The sequence below is a fragment of the Fusarium musae genome, chromosome 2, assembly GCF_019915245.1.
Source record: "Fusarium musae strain F31 chromosome 2, whole genome shotgun sequence".
In the NCBI taxonomy this organism is placed as follows: domain Eukaryota; kingdom Fungi; phylum Ascomycota; class Sordariomycetes; order Hypocreales; family Nectriaceae; genus Fusarium; species Fusarium musae.
The window spans coordinates 568,578-586,414 of record NC_058388.1 but is presented as its reverse complement, the minus strand read 5'-3'; the positions used below and the strand labels follow the sequence as shown (position 1 = coordinate 586,414).

General features: G+C 50.0%; 8 protein-coding genes across 8 annotated transcripts; 6 read left to right on the top strand and 2 right to left on the bottom strand.

Annotated features, from left to right (window-relative positions):
• Positions 1-215: 215 nt before the first annotated feature.
• On the top strand, positions 216-776 carry J7337_002152 (uncharacterized protein; the record flags this gene model as incomplete). Its single annotated transcript, XM_044819885.1, has 2 exons — positions 216-367; positions 413-776. The coding sequence occupies 2 exons, from the start codon at positions 216-218 to the stop codon at positions 774-776; spliced, it is 516 nt and encodes a 171-aa protein (XP_044684185.1).
• A 160-nt stretch (positions 777-936) lies between these two features.
• J7337_002151 (uncharacterized protein) lies at positions 937-1,537 on the top strand (the record flags this gene model as incomplete). Its single annotated transcript, XM_044819884.1, has 2 exons — positions 937-1,409; positions 1,489-1,537. The coding sequence occupies 2 exons, from the start codon at positions 937-939 to the stop codon at positions 1,535-1,537; spliced, it is 522 nt and encodes a 173-aa protein (XP_044684184.1).
• Positions 1,538-1,649: 112 nt separating this feature from the next.
• Positions 1,650-2,720, bottom strand: J7337_002150 (uncharacterized protein; the record flags this gene model as incomplete). Its single annotated transcript, XM_044819883.1, has 1 exon — positions 1,650-2,720. The coding sequence occupies one exon, from the start codon at positions 2,718-2,720 to the stop codon at positions 1,650-1,652; it is 1,071 nt and encodes a 356-aa protein (XP_044684183.1).
• Positions 2,721-3,843: 1,123 nt separating this feature from the next.
• J7337_002149 (uncharacterized protein) lies at positions 3,844-5,291 on the top strand (the record flags this gene model as incomplete). The annotated part of the gene is made up of 2 exons (XM_044819882.1): positions 3,844-4,281; positions 4,329-5,291. The coding sequence occupies 2 exons, from the start codon at positions 3,844-3,846 to the stop codon at positions 5,289-5,291; spliced, it is 1,401 nt and encodes a 466-aa protein (XP_044684182.1).
• A 9-nt stretch (positions 5,292-5,300) lies between these two features.
• Positions 5,301-7,278, bottom strand: J7337_002148 (uncharacterized protein; the record flags this gene model as incomplete). The annotated part of the gene is made up of 4 exons (XM_044819881.1): positions 5,301-6,100; positions 6,145-6,550; positions 6,598-6,809; positions 6,861-7,278. 4 exons carry the CDS (start codon positions 7,276-7,278, stop codon positions 5,301-5,303), a joined length of 1,836 nt encoding a protein of 611 aa, XP_044684181.1.
• Positions 7,279-7,583: 305 nt separating this feature from the next.
• Positions 7,584-8,384, top strand: J7337_002147 (uncharacterized protein; the record flags this gene model as incomplete). Its single annotated transcript, XM_044819880.1, has 1 exon — positions 7,584-8,384. One exon carries the CDS (start codon positions 7,584-7,586, stop codon positions 8,382-8,384), a length of 801 nt encoding a protein of 266 aa, XP_044684180.1.
• Positions 8,385-11,595: 3,211 nt separating this feature from the next.
• J7337_002146 (uncharacterized protein) lies at positions 11,596-12,463 on the top strand (the record flags this gene model as incomplete). The annotated part of the gene is made up of 3 exons (XM_044819879.1): positions 11,596-11,608; positions 11,672-12,298; positions 12,387-12,463. 3 exons carry the CDS (start codon positions 11,596-11,598, stop codon positions 12,461-12,463), a joined length of 717 nt encoding a protein of 238 aa, XP_044684179.1.
• Positions 12,464-14,819: 2,356 nt separating this feature from the next.
• On the top strand, positions 14,820-17,777 carry J7337_002145 (uncharacterized protein; the record flags this gene model as incomplete). The annotated part of the gene is made up of 2 exons (XM_044819878.1): positions 14,820-15,161; positions 15,219-17,777. The coding sequence occupies 2 exons, from the start codon at positions 14,820-14,822 to the stop codon at positions 17,775-17,777; spliced, it is 2,901 nt and encodes a 966-aa protein (XP_044684178.1).
• Between the last annotated feature and the right edge of the window lie 60 nt (positions 17,778-17,837).

Genomic DNA, 17,837 nt, shown 5'->3' with positions numbered 1-17,837 from the left:
ACGTTTCAAGGGTGGTCAAAGTTCATTCAAATAAGCACTAACTACATCCTACGCTGCAGTCAGCGTTCCGGACTCCCAAGTACCTAGAAGCGATATGTGAGATTGTGCCGGGCGAATAGAGGAAAAAGGTCGAGAGCTGGTATATATGCTGGCATTATGCCCATATGGTAGCTGAAACAACAGATATCCTAGTGCACCAATCCTTAGGCCGTAAAATGACAACCCTTTACCAGCAAAGTGTTCCCGTGCTGGTCAAGTACCTCAAGAACTTGTCCTTTATGCTCCAGAAGGGCGCAAAGTTCTGTGATGATAAGGAGATAAATCATGAAGATCTTCTTACATACCGTCTGATTTCCGATATGAGAGGGTAGGTTACTGGATTCTCATGCGAATCCCGACTAACACTCGTTAGACTCCCGTACCAAGTCCAATCCTGCTCCAACACAGCCAAATTCCTCGCCTCCCGTCTCGGCGCCCAAAATATTCCTACATTCGAAGACGACGAGCAAACATTCGAACAGCTCCAAGCACGCATTACCCGCACAATTGAAGTTCTGGAGGGTGTAGACCCTGAGGTCATCAACGGCAAAGAGAACGAGGAGATTATTATGGAGAGCAAGATGGGAAACTTTCGCTTCACGGGCCAGCGATATGTGAGCGAATATGTAATCCCCAATTTTCACTTCCACCTCACGAGTGCGTATTGCATCATGCGCACACAGGGTGTTCCACTGGGTGCGTTCGATTACCTGAAGGATGTTTTTGAGAAGGTTTAGGTAGGAGTTTGGTATGCGAGAAGGGAGGATATTCATCAAAGGAGGGGCGGGAATTGCCCGATGAGGAAATTTCTGTTAAGAACTCAGCTAGACGAACTATTCAAGAATAAGACTCATAAACAATCTCTACAAAAACACTCCCAGCTTCAATTTCTTCAAAATGTCTGAGCCGCCTTCGACTCGCGTTCAGACCCCAGATGTCGACTCCTCAGAAGTCCAAAGAACCGCTCACGTCCAATCCCTCATGGACCGTCTGCGCGCCAAAAGCCCCATCTACAACTTCGTCATGTCCTCGGCGCAACTCATCAGCACAACGCAGGGCAGCGTAACAACACGCCTCGTACTGAATGAGAACCATCTAAACAGCAGTGGAAACTTGCACGGCGCTGTATCAGCTACCATCATTGATTTCACAACCGGTCTGGCTATTGCGAGTTGGGATTTGAGGGAGACGACTGGTGCGAGTGTGGATATGCATATTAGTTATCCGAGCACTGCGAAGTTGGGAGATACGGTTGAGATTGTCTCGACGGCGGATAAAGTTGGGGGCAGTGTGGCGTTTACGTCGATTAGGATATCCAAGGTTGAGAAGGATGGGGGGTTCAAGTTGGTTACGCTTGGACAGCATACTAAGTATGTGAAGGGATCACAGCCAAAGACTCAATGAGATACACGGATTAGCGGGGGAGAAAAACTAACTACAGCTAAATAGACTCATTAGATCTGCTGAGAGAAACGATGGCTCCTCACTCGACGATTGATGCTGAACACATGAGAGGAGGTGATATACGCATAACTTGATCACATTGGCTTCTCTCTTAAAACAAATGATCTCCAATTTCACGATGCTATCAAAATGTTACAATTATATGCTCAAAACTTCAGTGGTTCTACCCCAACCTTCTTCGCCTCAGCATTCAAAGCATCAATCTCAGCTTGCACAAGCGGAATGCCAGTCTTTTCCCTCTCCTTCTGAGCCAGCTGCTCTATCTCACCAGGGAAGTAAATCCTCTCAACACCAGCAGCTTTTTCTGACCCAACGACACGCTCGTAAAGGTACTGCATTCTCTCTCTAAACTCATCCAGGCTCATAAAGAGGTCAGGCTTGATAGCTACCAAGAAGTGACCAACATCTGCAGGCTTGGAAGGATCATAGGGTCCAGTGACATGGCCAGCGAATGCTGAGCCTGATAGAACTCCTGAGAAGACATCCATCATGATTGACAGTGCAGAACCCTTGGGGCCACCCATTGGTAGCATGACGCCACCGAGAGCAGCTTCAGGATCATCCGTAGGACGACCCTCAGCGTCGAGAGCCCAGTCCAGTGGAATCTTCTCACCCCGTCTCTTCGCCTTGTAGATTTTCCCCCTCGCAGCCACAGAAGGCGCCATATCAAGGATGAAGTTCTCCATGGGTCCTTTACCAGGCGCACCACAAGCAATAGGCGAAACACCCATAAGCTTACTCTTCCCACCAAACGCAGGAAGCGCAGGACTAGAATTCGTAAACACCAAACTCATCATATCCGCATCAAGAGCCTGCTGCACGATCCAAGCACTCATACCGAAATGGTTAGAGTGCTTGATACTCGCCATACCAATCCCAAACACTTTTGCAGACTCGATCGCAGCAGCCATGCCCTTGTGAGCAGCTACAAAGCCGAAGCCGTTCTGGCCGTCGACTTGGGCTACGGCGGGAGTGACTTGGGTGAGGATTGGCTGGGCGCTGGCGTTGAGGACGCCTTGGCGCAGACGCTCCATGTAAGAAGGGATGCGGTTCATGCCGTGGGTGTCTACGCCGCGGAGATCGGCTGCGACTAGGCAGCGGGCGATAATGGAGGCATTCTCAGAGGGGATGCCATTGGCTTTGAGGACGTCTTCGACGAAGCGTCGTGCTTCTGAGGCAGCGATTGGGAACTTTTGAGAGTCTTGGTTTTCAGCCATGATGGATTGAATAATTCAATATAGCGCATAAAAGATTAGTGAGATGTTTTGATACTTGTTAATTCTCATGTGAAGTGATCCTCTCCATTCTTTTAATACTAGATGTCACCGGAAATACGAGCGGAGAAGGCCCGTTCTCTCAAAGGCGTTAAAGCGGCATCTCCCCGCTCGACGGATTTTTGCCATCCTCGCATCTCCATCCCCTACCTTCAGATCATCAATACACGCCGAGAAACTCGATCCGTTGCCGGCAGAATTACGAAAATGACCGGGACAAGGAATTCCAATGGGAAGCGACCCTCCTTGCCTGATCGGAGTGCTCCCAGGACACGTATGGCTTGTTCTCGGTGCCAGCGCCTGAAAAGAAAGGTACGTTTAGCACCAAAGTTGGATGAATTGTTCTAAGGCAATAGTTAGTGTAATTTGGAGTTGCCGGTCTGTAGCAATTGTCGTAGCGCTGGCGCTGAATGTGTCGATGGAAAATCGACCCGTGCTGATGCAGCACCTCGCCAGTATGTGACTATAGATCATTGGAGCACCATCATGGTTTATTAACCGACGAAATAGATACATCGCATCTTTGACGAACAGGATTAATTGGCTAGAGTCGATTGTTCGGTCGAATTGCCCTGACGTCGACTTATCCCAAGGTCCGCCTGTTCTAGGCGAAGCCTGGAACGACACCAGCTCTGAAGTTGCAGACAATTCTACCCTTTCAGCCCCTGAGCCCGCTCAACAGAACTCTGAGATTATTCGAAATTCTGGAAATGAGCCGCCAGTATCTCACCCAGTGACATCTACCTCGGAACCTACGGGAGCAAGTGCCATGACCCACGAGATTGGACTGGTCTCCCTTGCTACAAGCCAAGATCCACGATATATCGGCCCATCCAGTGGTTATTTCCTAGCACGAGTCTTACTTGACTCTGCATCGAAATCAGATGATAGCGTCGGTCGCGCCAATCGCAACGCTCCCTTTCCTATAAGCCTGGTTGAAACTCTCCAGAGGCCACTTCCACTCCCGCCCAGAGACACGGCAATGCAATTATGTGAGGCCTACTTCAGCGTTATCAACTTACAATATCCAATTTTACATCAGCATCGGTTTTATGACTACCTGGATATGGCTTATGATACAGAGAACCAGGACCCTGCCGCCCACTTCCAGGTCTTTATGGTTCTGGCGATAGGATCTGCTGTACTTTCTGCTCGGACTAGAGCTCGCATACCAGCAGAATCGTACTGTCTCTCCGCGCTACAGTATCTCGACGAACTAAATGTTGAGAACTCACTCAAAGGAATTCAGTGTCTTGTCTTACTTCTAATTTTTACTATACATAGCCCATGCGTTCGTCTCAATGTCTGGTATCTCAACTATCACTGCATCGCTGCCTTGGTCGATCAAGGTCTCCAGAGGAACATCAGCATGGGACCAGATCACAGCCTGTTCAGTCAGGAGATGCGAGCCAGGATATTCTGGGTCATTTACTCCTTCGACCGCATCATTGCGACAATGATGGGCCGACCAATTGGACTACGTGATGAAGGGTGCGAGCTCCGTGTAAGTTTGCCCATACTGTTAATTCATGGCACCTGCTAATGGGAAAGATGCCATTGGGTCTGTCTGACGAACAGCTTGTCAGTCAGAGGCAACAACAAATCACCAAGCCATCCAGTGATATGGCATTTGCGGTTCACTTATTCGAAGCGGCCAAACTCAACTCGGAGATCAAATACATCGCGCAAAGCATCATAAGAGACACGCCTAGATATGCTTATCCTAGAGTGACCAACATCAACGACTGGCAAAACGCCATGCTACAGCGACTGGATGAGTGGTCAGACAAGATACCAGGTCTTGGTGACCCTGAGGTATTGTATCTGCGAACGACATGTCAGCTTCGATACCACGGTCTGCGGATGCTTTTATTGAGACCTAGCCCGGCAATACCTAAGCCACCCAAAGAAGCTTTGATAAAGTGTCACCAAAGTGCTCGTGAAAGCCTACAACTATTTGATCAGTTGTACAAGAAGAATCTGCTTGTTCATAACTGGACTACTTTCCACGGGCTTGTTCTCAGTTCCATAACTCTGCTGTACTGCATCCAGTCAGTGTCGGAAATCGCCCGCTCTACGGGTGTAGACGCTTTCATGTCTGACCTGAGCATATCCCTCAGCATTTTGGGTGCTACGGGTGAGCATTGGTCTGGCGCCAAACACAGTCGCGATATTCTCGATAACCTTGGAAAATCGACTGTTCGATACATTCGAGAGAAGAATAGACGATCGGAGGGTTTGCGTGACCGCTCTGCACCACAGGTCAATGAACAGGTGATTGATCCTACACTTTCAGCAGATGCATGGGAGAGTTTGGGGCAGGAGTTCAACGGCATCCAGGGATCTTCATCTCACCTGAATATGGACGACGATATGGGTTTCATGCAGAACCAATTCTACGAAGGGTTACTTAACGAGACATTCGCGGAATACTTTGAGCCAACCGAGTCGACAAATCTGGATAATATTGTTCGCGACTTGTTCCAAGGCCTTATTCCAACAGACTCAATCTAAACCTGTTCATTAGTATTGAGACTTTTGCGGCCCTTCTGCAGTCAAAAAGTCAAAATCAGCTCCCAGCTCAGCCTGGTTCACGCTCCGCATGTATAAGCCCCGATAACCTCTCATTCTCTCCCTCTTCACCCATGGTGTGGCAGCACCCTCGGCTTGCTGGAAGATCTTGAGTCTCTCCTGGATCCTTTGTGATATTTCTTCGTCAGATAGATCGACAGAGAGCTGTCTCTTTTCGACGTCAAGTGTGATGAGATCGCCGCTCCTGACGATACCGAGTGGGGAGTTGGGATCTGCTGATTCTGGAGAGATATGCAGTCCGATTGTCCCACCTGCTGTTCCACTCATGCGGCCGTCTGATAGACGCAGCATATCCAATACTCCCTGAGAGGCAATCTTTCTTGGGATTGGGATCATACCTGCCTCTGGCATACCGGGGTTTCCAATTGGGCCAATATTCTGGAGGACCAGGACACTGTCGGGTGACACGTCCAGATCAGGATCATCGATTCTCTCTGCCATGTCCGCAGAGTTTGCGAAAACGACGGCTTTGCCGGTATGCTGTAATAGCTTTCTGTACTTGGAAGCACTGGCTTTCATGATGGCGCCCCCTGGGGCCAGGTTGCCTTTTAACACTACCAAAGAAGACGCTGGGTATAATGGCCTGTCAAATGGCTGAATGACACTTAGTTCTCGAGGAACGGGGATTAGAGAGTTGTGGGCAATTTCTTCTCCTAGTGTTCGGCCCGTGACTGTCAATGCATCGAGATGAAGCAGAGGCTTGAGTTCATGGAACAAAGCGAGCATACCACCTGAACTTGTTAGTGGTAACTCCACAGCAGGATGAATGACATACCTGAGTTATGAAAGTCTGTCATGTAGTTATCACCACTTGGTTTCAGATCAACCAGCAACGGTGTCTTGCGACCAATCTCGTCGATGGTCTCCAATGTTATCGTGCCCGCAACCTTGGGGTGGCGGCCGATGATAGCCATCAGGTGGACTACAGCATTCGTTGAACCGCCGATTGCCTGAAGTACCGTGATGGCGTTTAAGAACGACTCCCGCGAGAGCAAAGCTTGCGGCCGCAGCCGTTCAACGTCTTTGCAAGCTGCAACGGCGAGTCCTCCGGTGGCTTCTGCAATTCGCAACCTTGTTGCTGATACAGCTGGGGCAGTGGCGCCAGCAAAAGGCATCATGCCGAGTCCAACGAGAATGGAGGCCATGGTAGATGCTGTGCCCATGACACCACAAGTTCCTCCCTGGTATTGTTAGACTTAGGGCCATGAGCTGGATGATTAGAACTCACAGTTGGTGCTAACTCATCGTTGATAGCGGAAATATCTTCGATATCAAGAGTTCCTGCTCTGTACTTGGCCCAGTTGTTGCGACAGTCTGTGCAAGCTCCGATGCGCACGCCGCGATGACTACCGGGCATCATTGGGCCAGTGACAAGATGAAGGATGGGCTTGTTTGCTGAGATACCTCCCATCAGTTGAGCAGGTGTAGTCTTGTCACAACCTATTCCAATCAGTATCACCATCATTCAGTATGCTCCCAAGATTAACATACCACCAATCAACACAACAGCATCACAAGGCTGCGCCGCAATCATCTCCTCCGTATCCATACTCATCAGATTCCTCAAATACATACTCGTCGGCGATGAGAAGCTCTCATGGATACTAATAGTAGGGAAGTCAATCGCCAACCCGCCATTGAGCTGAACACCCCTCTTTACAGCATCAATGAGCTGGGGGATATTGGCATGGCAGGGATTGAAGCTAGAGTATGTATTCACGATTCCAATGATGGGGCGTGAGAGGGCATCTTCGCTGTAGCCGAGGGCTTTGATGAACACCTTGCGGAGGAAGAGGGAGAAGTGAGGATCGCCGTAGGAGGCGAGGCCTTGGCGGAGGCCGACTTTTGATGTGATGGGCTGGTCGAGGTCGTAGTCTGGGTTCACCACTGTTTTCCTGGGGTCTGACATTTTGAGCAAAGAATCGAGTATTGGAGGAAGATATGATTACAGGGGATTGAGTACCGGCCTATCAGTGTTTATGTATTACTCTTCCCCGCGGCGATGATCACATATCGGCGTTGGAGGTGCAGACGGGATGACCCCGCGTCGGGCATCACGCAATATGGCCGATGGAGCACTTACACGACAACGGGAGATGCCCGCTACACACTAACTCAGGAGAATAGCCAGATATAATAAAAGGGCCATCAGTATGATGTACGAAATTACCATTCTTGGTATCCTTGCATTGTTTCTTTGACTCTCTACTCATTATGCTCAACCTCTCAAATAAAGTTGCCCTCATAATCGGTCTCGGCCAAACAGGCACCGAGGGCTGGGGAATCGGTGCAGCATGCGCCGTGACCTTGGCACGACAGGGAGCTATCATCTTTGGCGGAAACAGAACACTCGTTTCGACTACAAAGACCAAAGAGACTATCGAAGCAGAGGGTGGAACATGCGATATCATCGCCACAGATGCTACAGACTCAGCTTCTGTAAAGGCGCTCGTTGATGCTTGTATGAAGAAGCATGGGCGGATCGATATCCTTCTAACAAGTGTTGGACAGTCCCAACCCGGAGATCCTGCATCTATGAGTGAGGAGGTTTGGGACTCGCAGATGGACATCAACCTCAAGAGCGTCTATCTCGCATGCCATCACGTCCTCCCAATAATGGAATCTCAAAATACCGGTTCAATAATCTGCATCTCCAGCATCGCAGGACTCCGATACATCGGCAAACCCCAAGTAGCCTACAACACCGCCAAAGCAGCAATTCTACAATTCGTCAAAGCCACCGCCGTAATTTACGCTCCTAAAGGCGTGCGCCTAAACGCGGTCGTGCCTGGGCTTATGAACACGCCTTATACAAGAAGCCTGGCGGAGAGGTTTGGGAAGGGGTATGACGAGTTTTGCAAGGGGAGGGAGGAGCAGGTTCCGATGGGGAGGATGGGGGATGCGTGGGATGTAGCGAGTGCGGTTGTGTTTTTGGCGGCTGATGAGGCGAGATATGTCACTGGGCAGAGGATTGTGGTTGATGGGGGGATAACGAGCTCTACGGGGAGGGCTTAGGGCTTGGTGACGCGGAGGAAGTAACCTTTTGAGATATAGCTGAGGTTTGATGAGATGTAGTTTGAGTTAAGATGAAGCTTGTAAGTTTTTGTCATGGGATACAGTTTGTGAGGGCATTTAAGTTGTGTAGATATACAAGCTTGAATGGAGTTTCTAGCTCAGCCCCCGAGCTACATGACGTGGAAGAATTCTTATCCAATGAAACTTGTTGACTACACGTAGCATGCTGGTTTACGTTGCTTGCATTGGTGTGCAGACGTGAGAAGCTTCCGGTGTTTCTTGGGAAGTATAATCGTGCCTACGGAGCGTGAATGTTAGATGACAGACATTATCTGAGTTATTCGAACAGAAAATAAGGTCGCAGAATGAGATGGAACGACGAAGCTTGTTGCAGACTACGCAAAGTATAATGTCCAAAAAAGAAGGCGAGTTGATGGAGTTGTGTTGGGAATATGTGCAATATCTGGTGATGCCAAATTTGAGGTCTGCAGTTCTGCGTGTTAGTGAGTTGGCTGCAATACCTACCGTTACATTAACACTGACGGTTATTTGGTCTCCCATGGCAACTGAGCTTCAACTTCATCGCATAACACATACTTTTTTCTTCCCGGTGAGTTGATTACACAATTCCAGGCACACCGGCCAAATTGCGTAGGCGGCTTTCCCCCGACTCTCGGCCCACCGTGCGGCGCAAACCCGTCCTGGTGTTCCGGTTGTTAGTGCGAGTTCAAGCCAAGCCCCAGATACTTAAAATGACCTACATCGCATACACAGAGACAAACAATTGGCAAATACTCACTCATTCCACAATGACAGTCGTTCACATTGGTGCGTTTCCTCTTTCGCCTCAAAAGTAACTTATCCTCCTGATTCACCCTCACAGTTCTCTTTAAGTTTCGTGCAGATGTCGACGAGTCACATCGCGAGACATTTGTCAAAGAACTCAAAACCCTCAAGACATTACCTTGCGTCAAAGACGAGCGTCTTGTAGTGGGGGGTCCGTCGATTACGGATCCGATTGCGAGGAGTAAAGGCTTTCAGATATGTCTGTTAAGTTTTCACCACGACAAAGCTGCGCTGGCAGCCTATCAAGCCAGCAGTGAACATCACAGGTAAACCTACCCGCTCTTATCAAAGAAGAAGCAGAAACTGATGCGTTACAGAGTCACAAGTCAATATCTCTGGCCCTTTGCAGAGGATGTAACGCGCTTTGACTTTGAAGTCGCAGAGGAGGATGAGGATACATTTGAGAAGAGCTTCCAACTGTCTGGCCAATAAGCATAGAAGAGACTTAGACGGAACTCGTCATTACTCATCAGAATGCGATAATGCAATGCAGAGTGCACCCCGCACCGAGATAACATCGGCGGCCGGCGGCCAAGGCTTGACCCACCCCGCACTACTACACTACGGCCCGCCGGCTTTTGATGATGCTACCACGACGACTTGTGATGGTCTAGAATGTTTGTGGGGGTGGGAAAATATCAGCCCTTTTTCTTCTATTCACAGATTCTTCTTTATGCTCTCATTGTTGTTTCTGTGATTCTTCGTCTGTGATTGTTTCGTGGTGAGCTCAACACCATAGCTTGTATCACAACTTTGACAATAACCATCAATCTTTCACAATGCCACACTTCACGATCCCTCGCCTTCAAACACTCAGCAAACCAAAGTTCCTCAATGGCTTACCAAACAATAGTATCTTTGCTATAGCGACTCTCATCGCAGTCAATGCCCTGGTATGGATCGCTGCAGGCATCGTTCTGCACTTCCATCCGCGCCTCATCTCGCCAGCTGCTCTCTCATATGTTCTTGGTCTTCGCCATGCCTTGGACGCAGACCACATCGCAGCTATTGATTTGATGACACGTCGTCTCATAGCATCAGGTCAACGCCCAGCTACAGTGGGGACATTCTTTTCGTTGGGACACAGCACAATCGTCATAGTAACATGCATCGTCGTCGCAGCTACGAGTGGTGCTCTGAGGGAAAGGTTTGATGGGTTTCAGCACGTAGGAAATATAGTTGGCACGAGTGTCAGTGCCACATTTCTTATAATTCTCTGCATAGGAAATGGCTGGGTTCTGTACAAGCTCATCCAGCGCCTGCAAACACTTCTGCAAGAGCGGAGAAACCAAGTTCGACTCGAAGGATTCGTTGAGGAGGAAACTCAGATTCAGGATCACTTTGCTCTAGAGGGAGGAGGGTTTCTGACACGAGTCTTCAAAAGGTTGTTTCGAGTTATTGACAGACCTTGGAAAATGTACCCCCTAGGCGTGGTATTCGGTCTTGGGTTCGACACAAGCTCAGAGATTGCGATACTGGGTATTGCGAGCATTCAGGCGGTGCAAGGGACAAGTATCTGGTTGATTTTAATTTTTCCTATTCTCTTCACAGGTGAGTGGCCATGAATCTGTCTTCGAGTTGGAGGTTAATCATGCGTGATAGCTGGCATGTGCATGCTCGACACCACAGACGGAGCCCTCATGATGGCCCTATACACGTCAAAAGCGTTCTCAAGAGACGTGGTGGCTATCCTGTACTATTCCATCGTCCTCACAGGAATTACAGTCGTGGTATCAGCATTCATCGGCATCGTCCAGGTCCTCTCCCTGATACAGAACGTCGCAGACCCTCAGGGACGTTTCTGGGATGGAGTTTCCTCTATCGGCGACCACTTCGATATTGTGGGAGGGAGCATCTGTGGAGTATTCCTGATCGTGGGCCTGGGATCAATTTTTTTATACAAACCTTGGAGAAGGCACGTGGAGAGGCAACAGCAAAGCTTGATTCAGACTCCAGAGCCCTCTTTGGACGCTCAATCGCCTGCGCCTTCGACAGAGCGTGAGGATGAAGGTTTTGTTCAGGCACGGAGAATTGTTTAGCTTTCGTGCGGCTTCTCTCTGGCTTGCATCATTGGCCATGCGGTTTTAGCTCTTTGCGGTAATTTGGTAAATATTGTGGTGTTGAGACTCTAATTAGCAACTATGAGCTTATATTCGACAAGAATGAAGGAGGTACTCCTCAGTACTTGCCACATCAATAAGGTATAAGAAGGCACTTGATCACCCTTTTTGTTCCTTTTGTTTCTCCTATCATCATTTTAATAAGTTTGTCATCATTGGCTTTAGCAAATCCATCTATACCGATATTACTGTCAATATCAATATCATGAACTCAGAAGCATGATTTGATACACTACCAGACCCCTATGGGTGAAATGGGTAAGTATATGCATCCTTTGCCATGTTCTTTTTGGCCGACCACAACTGACAAGGTTAATTCAGAGTCTCAAGACCTACAGGGCCAATCGACTCCCGTTGTTGATATCATCGACGACCACGACAATACCGCCCTGAACCTTGCCATATATAACGTTCTCATCAGGTTGCCTTTATTCCAACAAGAAACCTTCACCAACCCACTGGCGTACAGTTATGATAAAACTGTAAATGCCTTACTACGAATTACAGAGAACGACAGTGTCCTCCAGTCTTCACCTGCTCCGAGTGCCGCACCCAATGTCAGGCCTCAGGCCGTCCCTCAGGCTAAGACTCGAGGTGTAAAGAGAGCGAGGGAGCCCGAACCCGAGCCTTCAAAACGACCTACCGGTATAAATAGCCGGCGTGCGGCCAAGACAATGAAACCTGAGGAGGCCAACGAGGCCAAAGGCCCTCGTTACAGGCTTATTGCCCCAAAGCCACCAAAGATTGATGTGCCTTGTCAACGACAGCCATTGCCTGTCAATATACTGCCAAGCAGAGCTGGTTTCCAGTATCGGAACGCACCTGTCTCGTTTGCTGCTCCTGGTGGTGCTGCTCGTGATTCAGGACAACAACTGAATCGTCATCTTCAGCTGGCGCAGGCGCAGATGGGCTTTAATCCTCCTGTCACTTCGTCTCCTCACAGCGGGAGTATGACTTGGACTTCCCCAGGGTCCAGTGTCGAAAGCTGGGGGGCGTTCTCGCCAAACACGCCTGTAGATGGCAGTAATCCTCATAGCATTCCGTCTCCCCACAACGGGCATATGGCTTTCTCTTCCCATCTGCCACCTCTTCGACAGCTTCATGATGGGATGAGGATGGGAAGCATGGGACATCATAATCAGGCCGTGGGCAATGGCATTTCCACGGTGTCTCAAAATGTCCGGCCTAACTATTCCGTGGAACATCTTCAGCCAAGGGTCAATGGCAATCCCATGAAGATGCATCAGCATAATGGCCCTTTCATGGGATATTGCCAGCCAAGACGATTTGGGTAATTTGGTATGCACTCGTCTTAAAAGTAATAGAGTATTTCGTTGGCGCCGTTATTTCCTTTTGCTGCCGTACTATTGTTACATAACTAGAGTGTGTCTCAGCGAGCAAGAAAACTTGAAACTTTGAACAATGGTGCCAAAATAAACTAGGTAAAGAGTCCACTAACCTCCAACTAAATTTACCTAAATATTTTATCACTTAGAGCAAAGGTCCTAACCTAGAGTGCATACACATAATAGATATCGCCCGTAGAGAAGAGCAGACGAGGCTCTCTCGATCATGGAAATTGATATCGTGTCTCAAGATCGAGAATGCGGGGTAGTCCTTTCGTGAAGCCGGCTTGTATCCTCCCAATGGGTCTTTGACCAGGCTGAGTCGTGTCGTGTCAGGGTAGAGAGACGGATTTGCAATCTCAATCCCCAGTTTCTGAGGCTGATCAACCGAAGGGCCTCGCTAAGGTAACTAGGGGATTGAGAGAGTCAGATGCGCCCCCGTTGTCGGAAGCGTTGCCACCCTTGTCGGTATTGGCTTAGGTAGGGTAGTCCTAATCTCTGCCTCCTGATAGGCTCATTGCTTATCGCTGGTGTAACTAAAGTTGTACCGCGTGGTACTGATAAGTGATAACAGCTCTGTTTCTTTTTCCGGACGTCTTTGTTCCAAAATCGAGTTAATGGTGTACGGAGTACAGGCGCTTGCAATGCTTCTTTCGTTGGGACTTTGGATAAAATAACCAACCTCCTGAGTGAAGAGGAAGGGGGCTCATGACCAGTCATTTTGGTTGGTAGCATCACCGCCTCGAAGGCCTCACTCAGGAGAGACAGGACAAGACAGTATTCCGCCCACTGTCGGTCCGTGAGCCCGTCCCTGCATGATAATGCGCCGCTGCGCCTATCACCAACAAGGCTCACTCACACTGCAGTCGAGTCGTTCTGTCTGCAGCCTTGGAGCGGGCCTAGCGGGCGTCCCTGGCGCCCCGCACTGTTTGCCTCGCCAAAGTACCTTAAAGGAGTTGACGGTCTGGGATAGGAGCGTTCTAGGTTGGACCCCTAGAAACACTGGGGGCCCACCGGCCGGGTCCAACAACTCGACTCGACTCAGGAGTTCTAGCCTCGCTGTTTCTGACGAATCGGATCAAAGGGATATTCGAGGCCATGCCCATAGCGGATGGCGAAAGATTAGTAGATCTTTGTTTCGAAGTTTCGACGGTCCTCTCTTGCCTCGCTTCCCTTCGTTGTACAGTACTACTGCTTTGTCATCTGAACTACGGAATCGGACTGTCCGTCGTCAAAGAACGAAAGTCATCGGGAAAAGTGAGGGTGTCGTGGTGTCAGACACACATGGTTGAGCGTCAAGCCAAACACCAAAGAAGCCAAGGAGCAGCAGCCCCCAACACAACAGAGAGAGCGGTCTGGAATCAGCGCGGCCAGAAGGGGGAATATCTCAGCAACCCTGTACCATACAACCGGGTTCGACGATCGCGTTTCCGTGAAATTAATAGGGCGCTTGGTTGAGCTGGGATGAGACAGACAACAATGTCTCTCCTCCTGTCTCTGTCTCTCCCGCAGGCCCCGGGTATCGGGGTCCTAGCTCCATACTGTACATTTTTATACTTTCCAGTTCCGGGGATGGGGAGGACCCTTGCTTAATCCACACTGTCCGGTGCTCCGTGCATCAAATGGTGCCATTCGAGAATGTCTAAGTGCCTGTGGGTACTGTACCTCGACAGCTTTGTTTTGCTGGTGAGGAACATTGGCGAGGCCTTCTAGTTTCTGTCGGTCAAGTCGTACTGTACTGTGCAAGACCGTGTCGTGTGTCCGTGGACCCTTGGTTGATGGGGACTTCGGTTGATGGGTGGTGGCGGAGGAACTAGTGCGGCAGTGAATAGCATTCCCATTTCCTTCGCTCGACTCTTGTCATATATAGACGCTTCTTTTCCTCCGACTTCGGTTTCCTCCTTTTCTTTTCGATTTCCTCTCAGTTCTCAACGGGACATTGGTTCCTTTGCCATATTTCCCATCTCTCTTATACCCTCGAGGGTGTACCATCTTATCTTGTGTAGCTCAACAAGATACACCCAACAACACCTTACACCGTACCATCCTCACTCCAGATAGCAAATCTACTCCTTGGGAAACCATTCTTTCTTTAATCTATACTATATATCACATCCATCACAATGCACGGTTACAGTTCATCAGAAGAGTCCGACGACCCTCGTCGGCCTCGTGCCCAACCTGCCACCACCAACAACAACGACCAGAAGAAGAAGAAAAAGAAGAAGCTCCCGCCCCAAAAGAGCATCAACCGTATCTGGAAGAAGTTCTCCAAGCGCAAGTTTCACAAGGCTCTCGCCGTCCTCCCATTCGACCCCGTGCAACCACCTGCTACCTACCATTCCAACGAGCTCTTATCGGCCGGTTACGAGCGAGCCGCTGAGGAATGTCGACGCAAGGTTGAGAAGATCATCAAAGAATGCAAGCGAGTGAATATGCGATATCGAGATCCTGGTTGGGATTTGGTGAGTTTGCCGTCCGTTTGTAGTCCGGTGTGAATTTGGCGCTAATGCAGTTGCTAGGATTGGGATCTCAAGTATGAGAAGGGTCACTGCTTGAATAACCTGGGGTCGCAGAAATTCGAGCTCAACAGGACAACGCTGCTGAGCTCAAAGGCGGCTGTTCCCAAGGCCGTCAAGCGCGTGCACGAGATCTTTGAGAATCCCACCTTCATGAAAGAGGTTAGCGGTGGTGACGTCAAGCAAGGCAGTCTGGGAGACTGCTGGATCATGGCTGGCCTTACGGCTCTGGCCAATGTCCCAGGAGGTCTACAGCGGATCTGCGTAGCCCATGACACAAAGATCGGCATCTACGGCTTCGTCTTTTATCGAGATGGCGAATGGATCTACTCCATCATCGACGATAAACTCTATCTCAAGTCCCCCCTGTGGGACTCCCCTTCTATGCAGAGAGATCTTCTGCAGCAGATCGATCGTGAGGATAACGAGAATGTTTATCGCAAGACGTATCAGACTGGCTCCAAGGCCCTTTTCTTTGCGCAGTGCAGAGATCAGAATGAGACTTGGGTTCCTCTCTTCGAGAAGGCCTACGCCAAGGCTCATGGTGACTACGCGTCATTGGCGGGTGGCTGGATTGGAGAGGGTGTCGAGGATCTCTCTGGTGGAGTTACCACTGAGCTCTTGACGTCTGACATTCTTGATATCGATGAGTTTTGGGATAAGGAGATGTCACGGGTCAACGATGAGTTCCTCTTTGGCGCTTCTACTGGTCTGCTTGAGCACGGCTACGGTGAGCGCAATGGCATCTCTGAGGGACATGCATATGTCGTCATGGAGGCACGTACTCTCAAGTCTGGCCAGCGCTTGGTCAAGCTTCGCAATCCTTGGGGCAAGGTCCGCAAGGGTATCTGGGAGGGAGCTTGGAGTGATGGCTCCAAGGAGTGGACTACCGAGGTGCAGGAGGAGATGGACCACAAATTTGGCAGTGACTCTGTTTTCTGGATTTCTTACGAGGATCTTATTCGGAAATATTCTCACTTCGACCGTACTCGACTCTTCCGCGATCGAGACTGGCGATGCTGCCAGCGCTGGATTGGTGTTGATGTTCCGTGGAAGGCGGCTTACCATGAAAAGTTCCACATCAAGTTAACTCAGGATTCTCCTCTTGTTCTGGTTCTTTCGCAGCTTGATGGTCGATACTTCAAGGGTCTTCAGGGACAGTACTCCTTCCGTCTTCACTTCCGACTTCACTACGAGGACAGCCCCGATGCGGAGGACTACATTGTCCGATCTCACGGCAACTACCTGATGGATCGTTCTGTTTCTGTTGAGCTGCCTGATCTCCCCGCTGGCAACTACGTCGTCTACCTCAAGGTCACTGGTGAGCGAGACTCCAACGGTCAGTCAGTTGAGCAGGTCGTCAAGCGCGAGGCTGCCGACAGGACTGAGAATGAGAAGCTCGCTCAAGTTGGCTACGCATATGATCTAGCCCACAGCAAGGCCTGGGACCACATGGACAAGGTCACCAAGCTTCGCCAGAAGAAGGATCAGAAAAAGGCCTCTGCCAGTCGTCAGAAGGAGCGTCGCCGCATGTGGGAGAAGCGCTCTACCAACCGCGACGTCACCAAGCAGCAGACCAAGAAGAACGCGGACAAGAGAAAGCGACGTCGCGCGGAGTGGGAGGCTGAGCAGAACCGTCTTGATGAGGAGTTCAATGCCAAGGTCAAGGCTGAGCGCGAGCAGATGAAGAAGGAGAGGCTGGCTAAGGCTGAGGCTGAGAAGGCTGCTGAAGCGGAGAAGAGGGCTCAAGAGGCTGACGATGAGGCGCTGAGCAAGAAGACCGAGGACATTAAGATCTCAGAAGACAAGGATGAGCCTGTTGTCGTTGATGAGCACCACAAGGATCATGACGACGCGGTTATTTCTGTTTCAACTGGATCGCCTCACTTAACTCCCAAGTCTATGGACTCTACAGCCGAGGGCGCTGAGGAGAAGCAGGAAGTCCCACCAGTCAGTGGAGGGCCTCCCGCTCCCATCGAGGAAGAAGAACCTCTTCCCGTTCGCCCTCGCCCTGCCTACGATTCCGCAGGCGAGTCATCCGATTCTCCTGTAGAAGACTGGGAGGCTCTCTACAGCAGCGACGACATGGCTCGCAAGCCTCGCCTCACACAAGCCAACCAAGCCGCCGCCCAAGACGACTACGATTCCGAGGAAGAAAAGATGCCCGAGCCCTGGAACGCTATATGCATCGTCGGCGTGCGCGTGTACTCCAAGGACGAGAACCTCGAACTTCGCACAGTGATGGAAGGCGGTGAGCTCCTAGAGGGCGGCATGGGTTCCAAGGGCGCCGCAGATCTCGACAACGCTCAGTCCAACGCGGGCGGTGGACGAGCCGACGACAAGGATGCTTCCAAGACGAAGCAAGATGACAAAAGGTCGTATCCCCCCGTCATCCGCAAAGACGGTAAATACGTGGAAGACGAGAATACATCTGGGGAGAAGTATTCTTCTATTCAGAGCTATTTCCACATTGACTCTGCTTTTACGACGAGGGTTAATTCTCCAGCGCCGACGCCTTATGAGCACGATCGGAGGCTGGAGTTCCCTGCTGCTAGCCGATAAGGCTTGAATTTATGTTTGAGAGCCTACTAGAGATTCTAGAATGATCATGACTCGAGGGTA